The following is a 15,921-nucleotide window of genomic DNA, read 5'->3' as shown; positions in this document are numbered from 1 at the left end:
ACTGAAGTTCCCACTGATGCTAGCTTTAGCTGAACAAGACCAGATGGAGGCAGTGGGTACATGTGCAGCAATTCAAGGAGTGAGGGAACAAGTTGCTACACCCACATGGGATCAGTTTGAGCGCTAATAGAAAAGGTGAAACACATTCAGACCGAGGCAAGGGGCTTAAAAAGGGATGTGAACCTCTGCACTTTGGAACTTGAGAAGATGCGGTACGAAATGACATCACTTGAGGATCAAGACAGACATAATAATGTGATGGTCACGGGGATTGCTACAGACCGGGAGAGAGGTGATGCAATTGCTTTCCCGCAAAAATCCTTCCCAAATGGATTCCATCATTTTGTACTACTTCGATCCAAATGGAAATGGCCCACAGGATCAACAACCAAAATGCAAAGGACAACCCCCAGACCATGGTCTTCAAGGTTCTCAGACACCAAGGCTATTCTACAAGGAGCGAGTGAAGCAAGAAAGAATGCCCCCATCCAAAATGCCAGCAGAAACATACGTTGCAGTGCAAACCCTCTTTTCTGATCTATCCCGCCACCCTGTGACTTACTTTCAACAGTCAGCTGCTCTCCATCTCTGCAAGAGGGGCAGGAATTTCAGAAAAGTCTGCCCAGCGACAGGTCTACACCCCCCTTGAAACGGGAGCAACTGGGAGGTAAAGATGAAGCAAACGTTTATTTGATGACAACTTTTGTTTTGGACAAGAACTTCTTGTACCAGCACCCCAAAAAATGATGTAGGACGCTTTCTTTCACGGTTGGAGATAAGGCTTAATATTAAGCTCACTGGCGGAGCTGGAGGCTGGTTCAACCAGTTGATTATTGGATTTCATAATTTAGTACCGGATAAAAAAATAAAAAATATGGTTCACTGTTTGAACTCATGGATTTGTAGCAAATCGTCATAAGGACGGATATCAATGCAGTTTTCAATCTCAAGCTTGACAGAACCACGCAGCATAATTAGCGTTGAACGCAATGTCGGAACATCTCAATATTGCTGATGAGTGGCGAGTTTAGAATGCGGGCATGTTTTTCCTACATATCACAAAATCATACTGTAGAATTGATAGTTTTCTATTCAAGCGTACTCTAAGTAAGTGCGTCACGGCAATTGAAAAATTGCCTGCGACTCTTTCAGATCATAATCCCCTAGTTACCCAAGTGGATGTGAGCTTTGTGAATAAAACATTTGCGTTTTAATACAACCCTTCCTCAAAACGAATCGTTTGTGGCTGAATTTCAAGCCAAAATAGTTGGATTCTTAAAAAACAAAAAATAATAATAATCAAGGACTCTGTTGAGGACCCAAGGTTTACATGGACGGCTAACTAAAGGGTTTATCAGAGACTACATAATATTTGGCATCTCACCTCAAAGCCAGGAACCACAGAATCAAGTTATTGGAGAGAAAAAAGTATATCACTTGAAAAGATCCTGAAAAGGAATTATTCAAATAATAATGTCAATGATTTGAAGGTGGTTAAATGAACTGAATGACTTAAAAAGAGGAGAATCTGAGCTCATGCATAGGAGGTAGAACTATTATTTTAAATGGGAGCAAGCCAAGCATGCTTCTCGCCTTAATTTAAACAAAGTGAATCTTGTACTTCTATAGACTATTCAATCCCTGTCAAAAGTAATTCTGTTCCACAGGAAATTAATGCCACATTTCAGTGTTTTTACAAGGAGTTATATAAATCTTCTATCCAGTTGGAGCTAGACAAATGCAAGCAGTTTTTACATAATCTTGATTTGTTTGTATTGTATGAGAAGCAATCTGCGGATCTGAGCCGAGCTCTCTCATTCGTAGAACTGAAGTCAGCACTGAAAAGTGAAAAAAAAAAAAAAAAAGGGTAAGTCACTTGGGACGAATGGCATTCCACCTGAAGTGTTACTACATTTTTGGGGCATTTTAGGAACGATATTATTGGAGACGGCCATTGACAAAAAATAAATTCATGAGCATACCAACTCTGCATTAATCTCCATTTATTTAAAGTCAGTTAAGAGAAAATTATTTACAAGGACGGCCTACCCCGACTAACGCTGTGCCAATTGTGCATCACCCTATGGGACTCCCAACCAGACGGCTCTGATACAGCCTGGATTCTAACCACTGAGATGCATAGTCTTACACCGCTGCGCCACTCGGGAGCCATCTACTGCCAAAGAAAGGGAAAGATCAAAAATTGAGCAAATTATCATCCGATATCTTGCATTGGCGTTACAGATGGAAAAGTGTTTGGATAAGTTGATTCAAATGGACCAGTCACGATGTATGAAACACCACCTTGCAGTTGACAATGTCAGTTGATTAATGCATCTAATACATTAAAACAAAAGAGCAGAACACAGTGTGCTGTCTCTAGAAGCCGAGAAGGCTTTTGACAGGCAGTACTTGTGGACTTGGTTTGGGAAATAATTTTATCGATATGGTTTGTGTTATGCCATCCCTGTTGCGATGGATTCTACGAATGGCATACACTCAAGTCCATTCCCTATGTATCCACAACAGGATGCATTTTGTTGCTAAAGCCTTTAACACAACATCAGAATATAATTGCTTCTCCTATACTGATTAAAATGTTCCTCTCGTATCATATCCCTATAAATGAGTCACAGTTCTATGCTGACAAATCCTCGCTGGACTGTCATTCCATGTCAAGTGTAACGCCCCCATTGTACTCTCAGGATATTAGTGCCAGAGAAGAGGAACTGTGACTGAAAACACAAGACAGTTCATTTGTGCCAGTTTAGACTACCGATAGATCAGCGTTCTAACTCCCCCTTGTGATAGTGTGGTGCAATGACAGAATTTACCACAATCTGCCACCATCTACCAAAAATGGTTGTGGCATAAAGTCTAAACTTCTAAAGTAAGAACCACTGTATATGCAGATGACATTCTGCTATACACACACACACAGGCTTCAGAAAGTATTCAGACCCCTTGACTTTCTCCACATTGTTATGTTAGAGCCTTAGCCTAAAACAGATCTTTCCATTATTTTTTAATCAGCAAAATGATTTAATGCAAAACAGGCATAAAGCCCATACTGTGACCAATGTATCATCGATTCACTTGACATATACAAACATATGCTATGGGATTGTCCTGAGGATTATGAGTTGGAGGAAAGTATGGTATATTCTCTGACATGACTGTACCACTAGAACCAATTATGCTGTTGCATAACGATTATACAGGTATGCAGCCGAATGAGAAAGAGCGAAAAGTTTGGCTGGCTGGGTTGACTGCTGCCAAAAAATTAATAAATGAAAACTTGTTCAGCGCTGGTTGCCACCACATGACCTTCATATAAGTAAATGGCTTGCATACCTTCAGGCGGTAATTATGTCCAGTTATCCACTGCCGTATGAATAAAGCCAGTCCTAGCACTCATGAAAGATGGAAAATAGCAGCCTCAAATCTCTTACCTGCTGGATGTGATGTAAAATGCTTACTTGAAGGTGTTGTATTAGCAAATTACTTTGCTGTGTATATTTTAGTGTGCATTGGTGCACCCATGTGTACTAAACTGATAATACCGTAAATGCCAGGTTGAGAAGGACGATATGAGAATCTGGATACCGCACAACTAACGGCCATGCTCAGTAAGGTGTGTGCTTACAATCTTCACGTAGAAGTCTTTGGGCAGTTTGGAGAGTATCTCCACTGGGTCCTGAAGCTCATAGGGGTCCAATTGAGGAGCAGAGTCTGCTACGTCCTCACAGTCTCCGTCGGACCCTGCCACGGCATGCTGTTCCTCGAACTTGGTCCTCAGGTCTTGTTGGGAGCGTAGGAAACGACTTTGTCTGGGGGCCGACGATGGCACCTTCACCCACTCCTCCTCCAGCTCCTTCAACTGGGGACATGCGGGGAGAGAGACATAGGCATTGTGGTGTATGCTTGTTTACAAAAAAAGGGCTCTTATATAAAACACACCACCCACAAGAATTATCAAGTTTGTCAAAAGCAAAAGGGCCTTGCAGTCAATTCCCCAGTATAGTGAGTAACCAAGACAAAAACAAATTTAAAAAAAAGTGCAATACGCATCAATCACACCGCTATTTCCTGGTTGCTAAAATACTAAGTTCGCCTAATTTCAGTTTGTGCACATTTTGTTTTTTGCCCTAGCACTACACAGCAGATTCAAATAACCAACTCTCAAACAAGCTTTGATTACTTGAATTAGCTGTGTGGTGCAAGGGCAAAAAAAACATTACATGCACCCAAGGAGGGGCCCCAGGGCTGAGTTTAGGAATCCCTGTCCTATAGCAAAAAGGTCCTGGGAGATTCTGTCCAAAACACTGTTCAAAGACATCTTCGTGGAAGACTTTTCAATGCACAGCAACAACGCTGAGCCGCTCTTCACATTCAGGTAATGATGAAATACCATGTTTGGATCAACCCTTAACCCTCACCTGTACAGAGTTGATGTTTTGAAGAGGAGGTCGTAGTGAGTCCCTGATCCACCTGTAGACCTCCACAGCCAGCAGTTTGGCCTCATGTCGGACTGCCTTTTCTCTGGACTCAAAGAGCTTTGGCAACACTTTAATTATGGGCTTTAGGGTCACAGTCTTTGATCCAAATTCACTAAGGAAGGAGACAAGCACATTAATGAAGTTTCATTGTTGTTTTGCGTTACATTTAATCAAAGCAGGTGGTACATGCAAAACATGAGCATGACTTAATCCCAAAATTGGGTGTGTGTAGTCTTTGGTAAAAGATCCAAAATGTCAAGTCTCCTCTGAATCACCAGTACCAGTATTTAGTGCTTATCCAGGATAAGAACACATTCCTTCTCTACTGCTCCAGTGCTGTGTCTCACCAGAGTGCCCTGCGAATGGTCTCCACACAAGCGACGACTACTTTAGGGTTCTTGTTCTCTAATCCTTTGATGAGCTCCTCCTGTACAATGTCGGCTCTCTCAATCTCTATGTACATGAGGCAGATGTCTGAGGCCAGCTCTTTGGCCCGCGCCTTAGGCTGGTTGAATACCTTACACACCACACCTGACAACACCTCACCCACCGTCCTGTAGAGCAACAATAGATAGGTTAAAACAAAAACAGTCAATCTATTTTGCAAGAACTAGGATCCAGGAGTTCTACCTGACCAGAAGGAAATAATCCAGGACATAGCCATAGTTGGTCAGGAAAAACTCCCTGGGCCGTACCCACAAAACATCTCCGAGTAGAATATTGGTCCCAAGAAGGGGCATTTTACTCTTAGTCTTATGGGTAAAAATAAAGGCTATGCATGAAGCCTCTTTTGTCATGAGTTCTAGTCGACAGATAAACCAGTTAGTAACCAGCAGATGTCTTAATAATAGAAAAAGGCAGCGAGTCAGCGCTTCCCACACCATAGACGGGCAATTGCTTTGGAGATGTATAAAGGGATATTTCTGTATGATTAATTCATAATAATCTAGTCCTACACAATATTTTGTATTTTTTCATCCCCTTACCTAGAAGCCACGTGTGCGTTCTCTACATAAGCCAGAACAGCCTCCAGTCCTTTGAGCTGGGCCACTGAGTTTGAGTCCGTCACAAACTTCTTGATGATTCCCTGGTACTTGACCCATTCTGGACTCGTATCATCAATCCTCTGGAAAAGCTTTAGGGCCTCTTCATACCCATTCAGCCTGGCCTTCCATACCTGGGACAGCAAGGAGGGACAATAAGGGGTTAAAAGTGGAACGGTGCTACAGTAACGTTAGCTATAAAGCCGAGCTAATGTTTTGAATTTGCTTTTATAGTGCTTTACCCACAACCAACTGAAATCCAACCTTCAACCTGTATCACAAAAGGGACCATAAAGCAGCAGAAGATGCCGAAGAATAACTGATGAGTCACCTTGTGTTCACATTTCTGATCGACTGGTAACTTCATCCAGTCACTGTCGTCTCCCATGATAATTTGTGTGGATTCACTTCAAAATGATAACCTAGTTGATACTGTTGGAAAGGAGAAAACACTTGCACATATTCATTGCAACAAAAATAATTGTAACAGTCTTAGCGAGAATAGTTAGAAATATGAATTTCTCTGACATAGCTAGTATGAAGACGTATTAGACTAATTTGCATGCATTTTGTTGTTTGACAAAAAACAAACCCGATTCGAACACTGGCCAACAGTTGTAGGCAGGGCAAACCCGTTTTGATGATTTCTGGTATATCAAAGTCAAATCACATTTTTAGAGACATTCAGCAGTTACCTGATTAAGTACAATGCCATTGTATATTAATGTTGAATGTAGGCTTGGGTGGTATGCAGATTTTCACATTGTCATACCATCCTTCTCACAACCCAGGATTTACAGTATTACCAGCATATCACACAAGGGGGCACTAAGGAAAAGCCCATAGGGCCTTTTATTACCATAATGCAAAAAAAATAATAATAACAAAATCAAACACTTAGCTAAATGTTAACAAGCTTAGATAAATGTTCAATTAAATGCAAAGACCGGCAAACCCAGCTCATAATACATGCATAGTTATAAGCTACCGAAAGTAATTTTCGGTGAGTGTGGACATTTACAAGCAAAAGTGAATGAGAGAAATTGTAATGCATCCTTTTCTGCGACAGGGACTGGGAGACTAGTCAGGATAGAGGCAAAGATTAATGGAGTGAAGTAAAGAGATCCTTATGAAAACCTGCACCAGAGCACTCCGGACCTCAGACTGGGGCAAAGGTTCACCTTTTAACAGGACAATGCCCCAAAGAACGCAGCCACTCCTGCGTTGTCTTGGCTTCGGGACAAGTCTCAGAATGTTCTTGAGTGGCCCAGCCAGAGGCCGGACTTGAACCTGATCAAACATCTCTGGAGAGATCTGAAAACTAGTTTTGCAGCGAAGCTCCACATCCAACCTGACAGAGGTTGAAAGTATCTGCAGGGAAGAATGTGAGAAACTGTCCAAGTACAGGTGTGCCAAGAATGTTATACCCAAGAAGACTTGAGGCTGTAGTTGCTGTCAAATGTACTAACAAAGTATTGAGTAAAGGGTCTAAATATTTACATTTAAAATAGTTTAGTACATTTGCAAAATTTTCTGAACCCGTTTTTGCTTTGTCATTATGGGATAGTGTGTTTAGATTGAAGTGCGGAAACAATTTAATCAAGTTTAGGATAAGACTGCAAAGTAAACATTTTGAAAAAGTCAAGGAGTCTGTAAACTTTCCAAATGCAATGCATGTTCAGAGTAATTTCCAATGGCATTGTACTTGATCAGGCAAAAAGAGATTCCAAGATGTGCTGCAATTGATTAATTTTAATAGCAAAAAACACCAAAACCGGTTTGCCCTGCTAAAAACTGCCAACGGGTTTGCCCTGCTAAAAACTGCCAACGGGTTTGCCCTGCTTAATAACAATAGCCTAATTTACAATGCTGACAAGATAAAAGTAAACAGAGGTCGTATCTAGTAATTCAATGGAATAATTGTCAGAGCAGAGGACCTTGGTGTTGTGCCGAAAATCCCCCCCCCCTGCCAGAATTATCCCCCCTCTAATTTCCTGGCACACAGTCAAACACTTTCTATAGAACAATCTTCGTCAGGATAGGCAACCGAAATTTATAATTAATGTGTGTGTTTCAAAAATACTAGTCGAATAAGAAATGGGAGAGATGACGAATTTTGGCAGAGAGATTTATTTATAGATTAATACAAAAATCAGTGTTGTTTTTTGGTACGGGCGACATTGGGCGCACCCGATTGCGCGGAGGGGTCCAGACAAGCTAGAACCGCCACATACACTTGAAACAATTGGCCAAACCGACAAAAACGCTTTATAAGATCAGTGAAATGTAGGCTAAACGGACAACGGAGTGAACAGCAGAAATATCAACTAACAAGCAAGTCACAGCAATGAAGAACGCGAACGGGGTGGGGGGAGATTTTCGGCACAACACCGGCGTAAAGAACTTTAGTCAACGGTAACTGTGCTGCTGTTAACTAACCTTACGTTAGATATGTAACTAATTAACTTAGGTAACCTACTTAGCTCGCAAGTTGTGTATTGTAACATTACGACACTTCACAGGTACTGTAGTCTTATAACCTAGCTTATGTTAGCTAACGTAAACTATCCGCTCGACTTTACCATGCTAGTAAAATGCATAATGAAACCTAAAACTAGGGACGTTAATTCAAACAATGCCAATCTTACCTCACTCGTCTCTGCAATATGTAGCTAATCGTTTTCGAAATGAAAGGCAATGGGGGGAGAAAAAAAGATATATTTTTCTGCACGACAGCTACCCTGCCTGAACACCCACCACAGTGCAGACAAATTCTCATTTGAAAATGTCAGATTCACAATGCTTACCCGTGATTGGTTGTGAAAGTGCAAACGTGAAACGCGCTCGATTATTGGATGATTTAAACGCGCTTTTATACGGGTCAGTGCCACTGGCTCACGTTATTTATTGCCCTGTGAACTTCTTCTTCTATGAAATTTAACGGCGGTTGGCATCCAATTTTTTGCATTACCGCCACCTACTAAGACTGGAGGACAACTCCCTTACAGTGGGGAGAACAAGTATTTGAAACACTGCCGATTTTGCAGGTTTTCCAACTTACAAAGCATGTAGAGGTCTGTAATTTTTATCATAGGTACACTTCAACTGTGAGAAACGGAATCTAAAACAAAAATCCAGAAAATCACATTGTATGATTTTTAAGTAATTAATTTGCATTTTATTGCATGACATAAGTATTTGATACATCAGAAAAGCAGAACTTAATATTTGGTACAGAAACCTTTGTTTGCAATTCCAGAGATCATACATTTCCTGTAGTTCTTGACCAGGTTTGCACACTGCAGCAGGGATTTTGGCCCACTCCTCCATACAGACCTTCTCCAGATCCTTCAGGTTTCGGGGCTGTCGCTGGGCAATACGGACTTTCAGCTCCCTCCAAAGATTTTCTATTGGGTTCAGGTCTGTAGACTGGCTAGGCCACTCCAGGACCTTGAGATGCTTTTTACGGAGCCACTCCTTAGTTGCCCTAGCTGTGTGTTTCAGGTCGTTGTCATGCTGGAAGACCCAGCCACGACCCATCTTCAATGTTCTTACTGAGGGAAGGTTGTTGGCCAAGACCCCACGATACATGGCCCCATCCATCCTCCCCTCAATACGGTGCAGTCGTCCTGTCCCCTTTGCAGAAAAGCATCCCCAAAGAATGATGTTTCCACCTCCATGCTTCATGGTTGGGATGGTGTTCTTGGGGTTGTACTCATCCTTCTTCTTCCTCAAAACACAGCGAGTGGAGTTTATACGAAAAAACTCTATTTTTGTCTCATCAGACCACATGACCTTCTCCCATTCCTCCTCTGGATCATCCAGATGGTCATTGGCAAACTTCAGACGGGCCTGGACATGTGCTGGCTTGAGCAGGGGGACCTTGCGTGCGCTGCAGGATTTTATTCCATGACGGCGTAGTGTGTTACTAATGGTTTTCTTTGAGACTGTGGTCCCAGCTCTCTTCAGGTCATTGACCAGGTCCTGCCGTGTAGTTCTGGGCTGATCCCTCACCTTCCTCATGATCATTGATGCCCCACGAGGTGAGATCTTGCATGGAGCCCCAGAGCAAGGGTGATTGGCCATCATCTTGAACTTCTTACATTTTCTAATAATTGTGTCAACAGTTGTTGCCTTCTCACCAAGCTGCTTGCCTATGGTTTTGTAGCCCATCCCAGCCTTGTGCAGGTCTACAATTTTATCCCTGATGTCCTTACACAGCTCTCGGGTCTTGGCCATTGTGGAGAGGTTGGAGTCTGTTTGATTGAGTGTGTGGACAGGTGTCTTTTATACAGGTAACAATTTCAAACAGGTGCAGTTAATACAGGTAATGACACACTGCTTTCTGCCCAGCAGCTAGCTAACGTCCACTAGCACAGCAGCTAGCTAACGTCCACTAGCACTGTAGAAACTATTACACTCAATGACTCGATTAGTGTAGTGTTAGCTAGCTACATAGTTGTCTTTGCTGTCTTCGTATCCAAGGTAATTGTGTAGCTTAGAGTGTGTAGACTTAGAGTGATTATCTTAATTTACCGAGGTTAGCTAGCCAGCTATTTGTCCTTAACGTAGGAGTCACTGCTAGCTAGCTAGCCAACAGCTAGCCAACGTCTTCCGAATTGAACTTCAACAACCCGGTCAACGTTCCGCCTCGCTCCACAGGTAGTATCACATTTTCATTTCACTTCATTACAGTACAACGGTTTGATTTGTTTGATCGTAGCTAGCTAGCTACTTAGCCGTCTTTGTATCTAAGACAATTGTGTAGTCTGGAGCGATTTTCTAGGTTAGCTAGCCAGCTATTGTCGTTCTTTTAACGTAACGTTACGTAATCAACACTGCTAGCTAGCCAGCTAGCCCCCGAATAGCAGCACTGTAGAAACTATTACACTCGACGGAACGACTTGATTAGTGTAGTGTCAACAACGTAGCCACTGCCAGCTAGCCTACTCCAGCAGTACTGTATCATTTCAATCATTTTAGTCAATAAGATTCTTGCTATGTAAGCTTAACGTTCTGAACATTCGATAAGTGTAGTCCACTTGTCATTCCAATCTCCTTTGCATTAGCGTAGCCTCTTCTGTAGCCTGTCAACTATGTGTCTATCTATCCCTGTTCTCTCCTCTCTGCACAGACCATACAAACGCTCCACACCGCATGGCCGCGGCCACCCTAATCTGGTGGTCCCAGCGCGCACGACCCACGTGGAGTTCCAGGTCTCCGGTAGCCTCTGGAACTGCCGATCTGCGGCCAACAAGGCAGAGTTCATCTCAGCCTATGCCTCCCTCCAGTCCCTCGACTTCTTGGCACTGACGGAAACATGGATCACCACAGATAACACTGCTACTCCTACTGCTCTCTCTTCGTCCGCCCACGTGTTCTCGCACACCCGAGAGCTTCTGGTCAGCGGGGTGGTGGCACCGGGATCCTCATCTCTCCCAAGTGGTCATTCTCTCTTTCTCCCCTTACCCATCTGTCTATCGCCTCCTTTGAATTCCATGCTGTCACAGTTACCAGCCCTTTCAAGCTTAACATCCTTATCATTTATCGCCCTCCAGGTTCCCTCGGAGAGTTCATCAATGAGCTTGATGCCTTGATAAGCTCCTTTCCTGAGGACGGCTCACCTCTCACAGTCCTGGGCGACTTTAACCTCCCCACGTCTACCTTTGACTCATTCCTCTCTGCATCCTTCTTTCCACTCCTCTCCTCTTTTGACCTCACCCTCTCACCTTCCCCCCCTACTCACAAGGCAGGCAATACGCTCGACCTCATCTTTACTAGATGCTGTTCTTCCACTAACCTCATTGCAACTCCCCTCCAAGTCTCCGACCACTACCTTGTATCCTTTTCCCTCTCGCTCTCATCCAACACTTCCCACACTGCCCCTACTCGGATGGTATCGCGCCGTCCCAACCTTCGCTCTCTCTCCCCCGCTGCTCTCTCCTCTTCCATCCTATCATCTCTTCCCTCTGCTCATACCTTCTCCAACCTATCTCCTGATTCTGCCTCCTCAACCCTCCTCTCTTCCCTTTCTGCATCCTTTGACTCTCTATGTCCCCTATCCTCCAGGCCGGCTCGGTCCTCCCCTCCCGCTCCGTGGCTCGACGACTCACTGCGAGCTCACAGAACAGTGCTCCGGGCAGCCGAGCGGAAATGGAGGAAAACTCGCCTCCCTGCGGACCTGGCATCCTTTCACTCCCTCCTCTCTACATTTTCCTCCTCTGTCTCTGCTGCTAAAGCCACTTTCTTCCACTCTAAATTCCAAGCATCTGCCTCTAACCCTAGGAAGCTCTTTGCCACCTTCTCCTCCCTCCTGAATCCTCCTCCCCCTCCCCCCTCCTCCCTCTCTGCAGATGACTTCGTCAACCATTTTGAAAAGAAGGTCGACGACATCCGATCCTCGTTTGCTAAGTCAAACGACACCGCTGGTTCTGCTCACACTGCCCTACCCTGTGCTCTGACCTCTTTCTCCCTCTCTCTCCAGATGAAATCTCGCTTCTTGTGACGGCCGGCCGCCCAACAACCTGCCCGCTTGACCCTATCCCCTCCTCTCTTCTCCAGACCATTTCCGGAGACCTTCTCCCTTACCTCACCTCGCTCATCAACTCATCCCTGACCGCTGGCTACGTCCCTTCCGTCTTCAAGAGAGCGAGAGTTGCACCCCTTCTGAAAAAACCTACACTCGATCCCTCCGATGTCAACAACTACAGACCAGTATCCCTTCTTTCTTTTCTCTCCAAAACTCTTGAACGTGCCGTCCTTGGCCAGCTCTCCCGCTATCTCTCTCAGAATGACCTTCTTGATCCAAATCAGTCAGGTTTCAAGACTAGTCATTCAACTGAGACTGCTCTTCTCTGTATCACGGAGGCGCTCCGCACTGCTAAAGCTAACTCTCTCTCCTCTGCTCTCATCCTTCTAGACCTATCGGCTGCCTTCGACACTGTGAACCATCAGATCCTCCTCTCCACCCTCTCCGAGTTGGGCATCTCCGGCGCGGCCCACGCTTGGATTGCGTCCTACCTGACAGGTCGCTCCTACCAGGTGGCGTGGCGAGAATCTGTCTCCTCGCCACGCGCTCTCACCACTGGTGTCCCCAGGGCTCTGTTCTAGGCCCTCTCCTATTCTCGCTATACACCAAGTCACTTGGCTCTGTCATAACCTCACATGGTCTCTCCTATCATTGCTATGCAAACGACACACAATTAATCTTCTCCTTTCCCCTTCTGATGACCAGGTGGCGAATCGCATCTCTGCATGTCTGGCAGACATATCAGTGTGGATGACGGATCACCACCTCAAGCTGAACCTCGGCAAGACGGAGCTGCTCTTCCTCCCGGGGAAGGACTGCCTGTTCCATGATCTCGCCATCACGGTTGACAACTCCATTGTTTCCTCCTCCCAGAGCGCTATGAACCTTGGCGTGATCCTGGACAACACCCTGTCGTTCTCAACTAACATCAAGGCGGTGGCCCGTTCCTGTAGGTTCATGCTCTACAACATCCGCAGAGTACGCCCCTGCCTCACACAGGAAGCGGCGCAGGTCCTAATCCAGGCACTTGTCATCTCCCGTCTGGATTACTGCAACTCGCTGTTGGCTGGGCTCCCTGCCTGTGCCATCAAACCCCTACAACTCATCCAGAACGCCGCAGCCCGTCTGGTGTTCAACCTTCCCAAGTTCTCTCACGTCACCCCGCTCCTCCGCTCTCTCCACTGGCTTCCAGTTGAAGCTCGCATCCGCTACAAGACCATGGTGCTTGCCTACGGAGCTGTGAGGGGAACGGCACCGCAGTACCTCCAGGCTCTGATCAGGCCCTACACCCAAACAAGGGCACTGCGTTCATCCACCTCTGGCCTGCTCGCCTCCCTACCACTGAGGAAGTACAGTTCCCGCTCAGCCCAGTCAAAACTGTTCGCTGCTCTGGCCCCCCAATGGTGGAACAAACTCCCTCACGATGCCAGGACAGCGGAGTCAATCACCACCTTCCGGAGACACCTGAAACCCCACCTCTTCAAGGAATACCTAGGATAGGATAAGTAATCCTTCTCACCCCCCTCCCCCTTAATGATTTAGATGCACTATTGTAAAGTGGCTGTTCCACTGGATGTCAGAAGGTGAATTCACCAATTTGTAAGTCGCTCTGGATAAGAGCGTCTGCTAAATGACTTAAATGTAATGTAAATGTAATGAGTGGAGAACACCTTCTTAAAGAAAAACTAACAGGTCTGTGAGAGCCGGAATTCTTACTGGTTGGTAGGTGATCAAATACTTATGTCATGCAATACAATGCAAATTAATTAATTAAAAATCATACAATGTGATTTTCTGGATTTTTGTTTTATATTCCGTCTCTCACAGTTGAAGTGTACCTATGATAAAAAAATACAGACCTCTACAGGCTTTGTAAGTAGGAAAACCTGCAAAATCGGCAATGTATCAAATACTTGTTCTCCCCACTGTATACTATGCTTGAAAAATAAAAATGTACAAAATAAATACCTTACCATCTAACACTACACTCACTCATTTCAAAATTATATAAAATAAAATGAACATCACCCTATTCCACTAATTAAATGTATTTACTCTACCTCATGCCATCACCTTGTAACTCTTCTGATGTCAAGTCTCGCACACCCAAATACCTCTCTGCAGCTGCCACCCCAACCTTAATTTTCTGAGACTTCCGATCCATCCCTGCAGTACAATTGATAACCATTGCTACAAATGCTAAAAATCCAATCTTACTGCAACTTATATAACTTTTTGGCCCATCGCCCTATACTGGTATGTCTCTATTACTCTCACCACTCCTCCCCCTTAACCCATCTTCCTCTACTTTCTTCACTGCCTCAGCATATGACAACTTATGAACCACTCTAACCCTGGAAACCTCAACCTGCCTCTCTCACACAGGACATTGCTGATCTCCAGCTCCATGGACACCCCTACAACACATTCCAGTACTTTCCCCAATACCACAGTGGTTCCTCCTTTAAAAGTTGTGATCTTATACCGCGGGACACAGAGGTACCCAGCGTCACCAAGTTAAAGCTTGGTTGCAAATAGGTCTTCTAAATGGACAATGACCCCAAGCATACTTCCAAAGTTGTGGAAAAATGGCTTAAGAACAACAAAGTCAAGGTAATAGAGTGGCCATCACAAAGCCCTGACCTCAATCCCATGGAAGATGTGTGGGCAGAACTGAAAAAGTGTGTGAGAGCAAGGAGGCCTACAAACCTGACTCAGTTACACCAGCTCTGTCAGGAGGAATGGGCCACAATTCACACAACTTATTGTGGGAAGCTTGTGGAAGGCTACCCGAAACATTTGACCCAAGTTAAATAATTGAAAGTCAATGTTGCCAAATACTAATTGAGTGTATGTACCCCTCTGATCCACTTAGAATGTGATGAAAGAAATAAAAGCTGCAATAAATCATTCTCTCTACTATTATTCTGACATTTCACATTCTTAAAATAAAGTGGTGATCCTAACTAACCTAAGAAAGGGAATTTTTACTAGGATTAAGTGTCATAAATTGTGAAAAACTGAGTTTAAATGTATTTGGCTAAGGTGTATGTAAACTTCAGACTTCAACTGTACATGTACTGTAGTTATTACCACTGTTGGATTCTGGGTTAAACTTTGAACATTGCTATACTAGAGACATGATAGACCAGAAGTAATACTATAGTATCTGAGGGGTGATAGAGAATGGTTGTTACATCAGAAGTTAATAGTTATCTGTAGGAGACAGATGGCTTTGGAATGTGCTGGGTGGACGGGAGGAAGTCACGGGAGTGCAAAAGGTGATATGGGTGGAGAGCTTTGGAATAGACATCAAGGGTGGTTGAGGTCAGGTCACCTTAAGACAGAACAGTTTATTACTCTATCACTTCGTCTTCCTGTAAGACCATAAAATATGTAAGGATTGGAGATGAGGAGTGTCTAAATTGGAGTATATATATAACTTGTGGTGGTGGAAACATGTGTTATCTGAATCCAGCTGTATCAATCTTTTGGGTAAAATTAAACTTGGTTAAGCTTTTCTAGTGTCCGTTGAGTCATTTACTCGTAAAATTAGAACCTAACACCACGCATGAGATCCCCACATTGTAGCCTGTACATTGAATATATTCACTGATCATGTACTCTTCCTTGGCAAATAAAGGTGCGAATCAGTTATGAATCTTTGTGAGACATTCTTTTTCAATCATATCCAATACCAGGTGTATCAAACTCCATTATGTGAATGATGCTGTGTCTGCATGTATGTATTACAATTATACACTTCAGTGTTTACCACTCCTGCTCCATCAATGATTGCACATTGTAACTATGCAATATACTAGAAACATGATTTAAGTAAAGGATGATT

General features: G+C 44.0%; 1 protein-coding gene across 1 annotated transcript in view; it reads right to left on the bottom strand.

Annotated features, from left to right (window-relative positions):
- Positions 1–8,309, bottom strand: part of LOC135546395 (cytoskeleton-associated protein 5-like) — a 96,038-nt gene extending 87,729 nt beyond the window's left edge. The window contains exons 1-6 of the mRNA XM_064974781.1: positions 8,191–8,309; positions 5,874–5,974; positions 5,486–5,676; positions 4,847–5,053; positions 4,440–4,611; positions 3,647–3,880 (exon numbers count right to left, since the gene is read on the bottom strand). Of these exons, the coding sequence (XP_064830853.1) occupies positions 3,647–3,880; positions 4,440–4,611; positions 4,847–5,053; positions 5,486–5,676; positions 5,874–5,930 (861 nt within the window). The 5' untranslated portion in view covers positions 5,931–5,974; positions 8,191–8,309. The remainder of the gene's footprint in view (positions 1–3,646; positions 3,881–4,439; positions 4,612–4,846; positions 5,054–5,485; positions 5,677–5,873; positions 5,975–8,190) is intronic.
- Positions 8,310–15,921: the final 7,612 nt, after the last annotated feature.

Source organism: Oncorhynchus masou, chromosome 1 (genome assembly GCF_036934945.1).
Source record: "Oncorhynchus masou masou isolate Uvic2021 chromosome 1, UVic_Omas_1.1, whole genome shotgun sequence".
NCBI classification, from domain to species: Eukaryota; Metazoa; Chordata; class Actinopteri; order Salmoniformes; family Salmonidae; genus Oncorhynchus; species Oncorhynchus masou.
The sequence above is the reverse complement of the archived record's forward strand: the minus strand, read 5'-3'. Positions and strand labels throughout refer to the sequence as shown.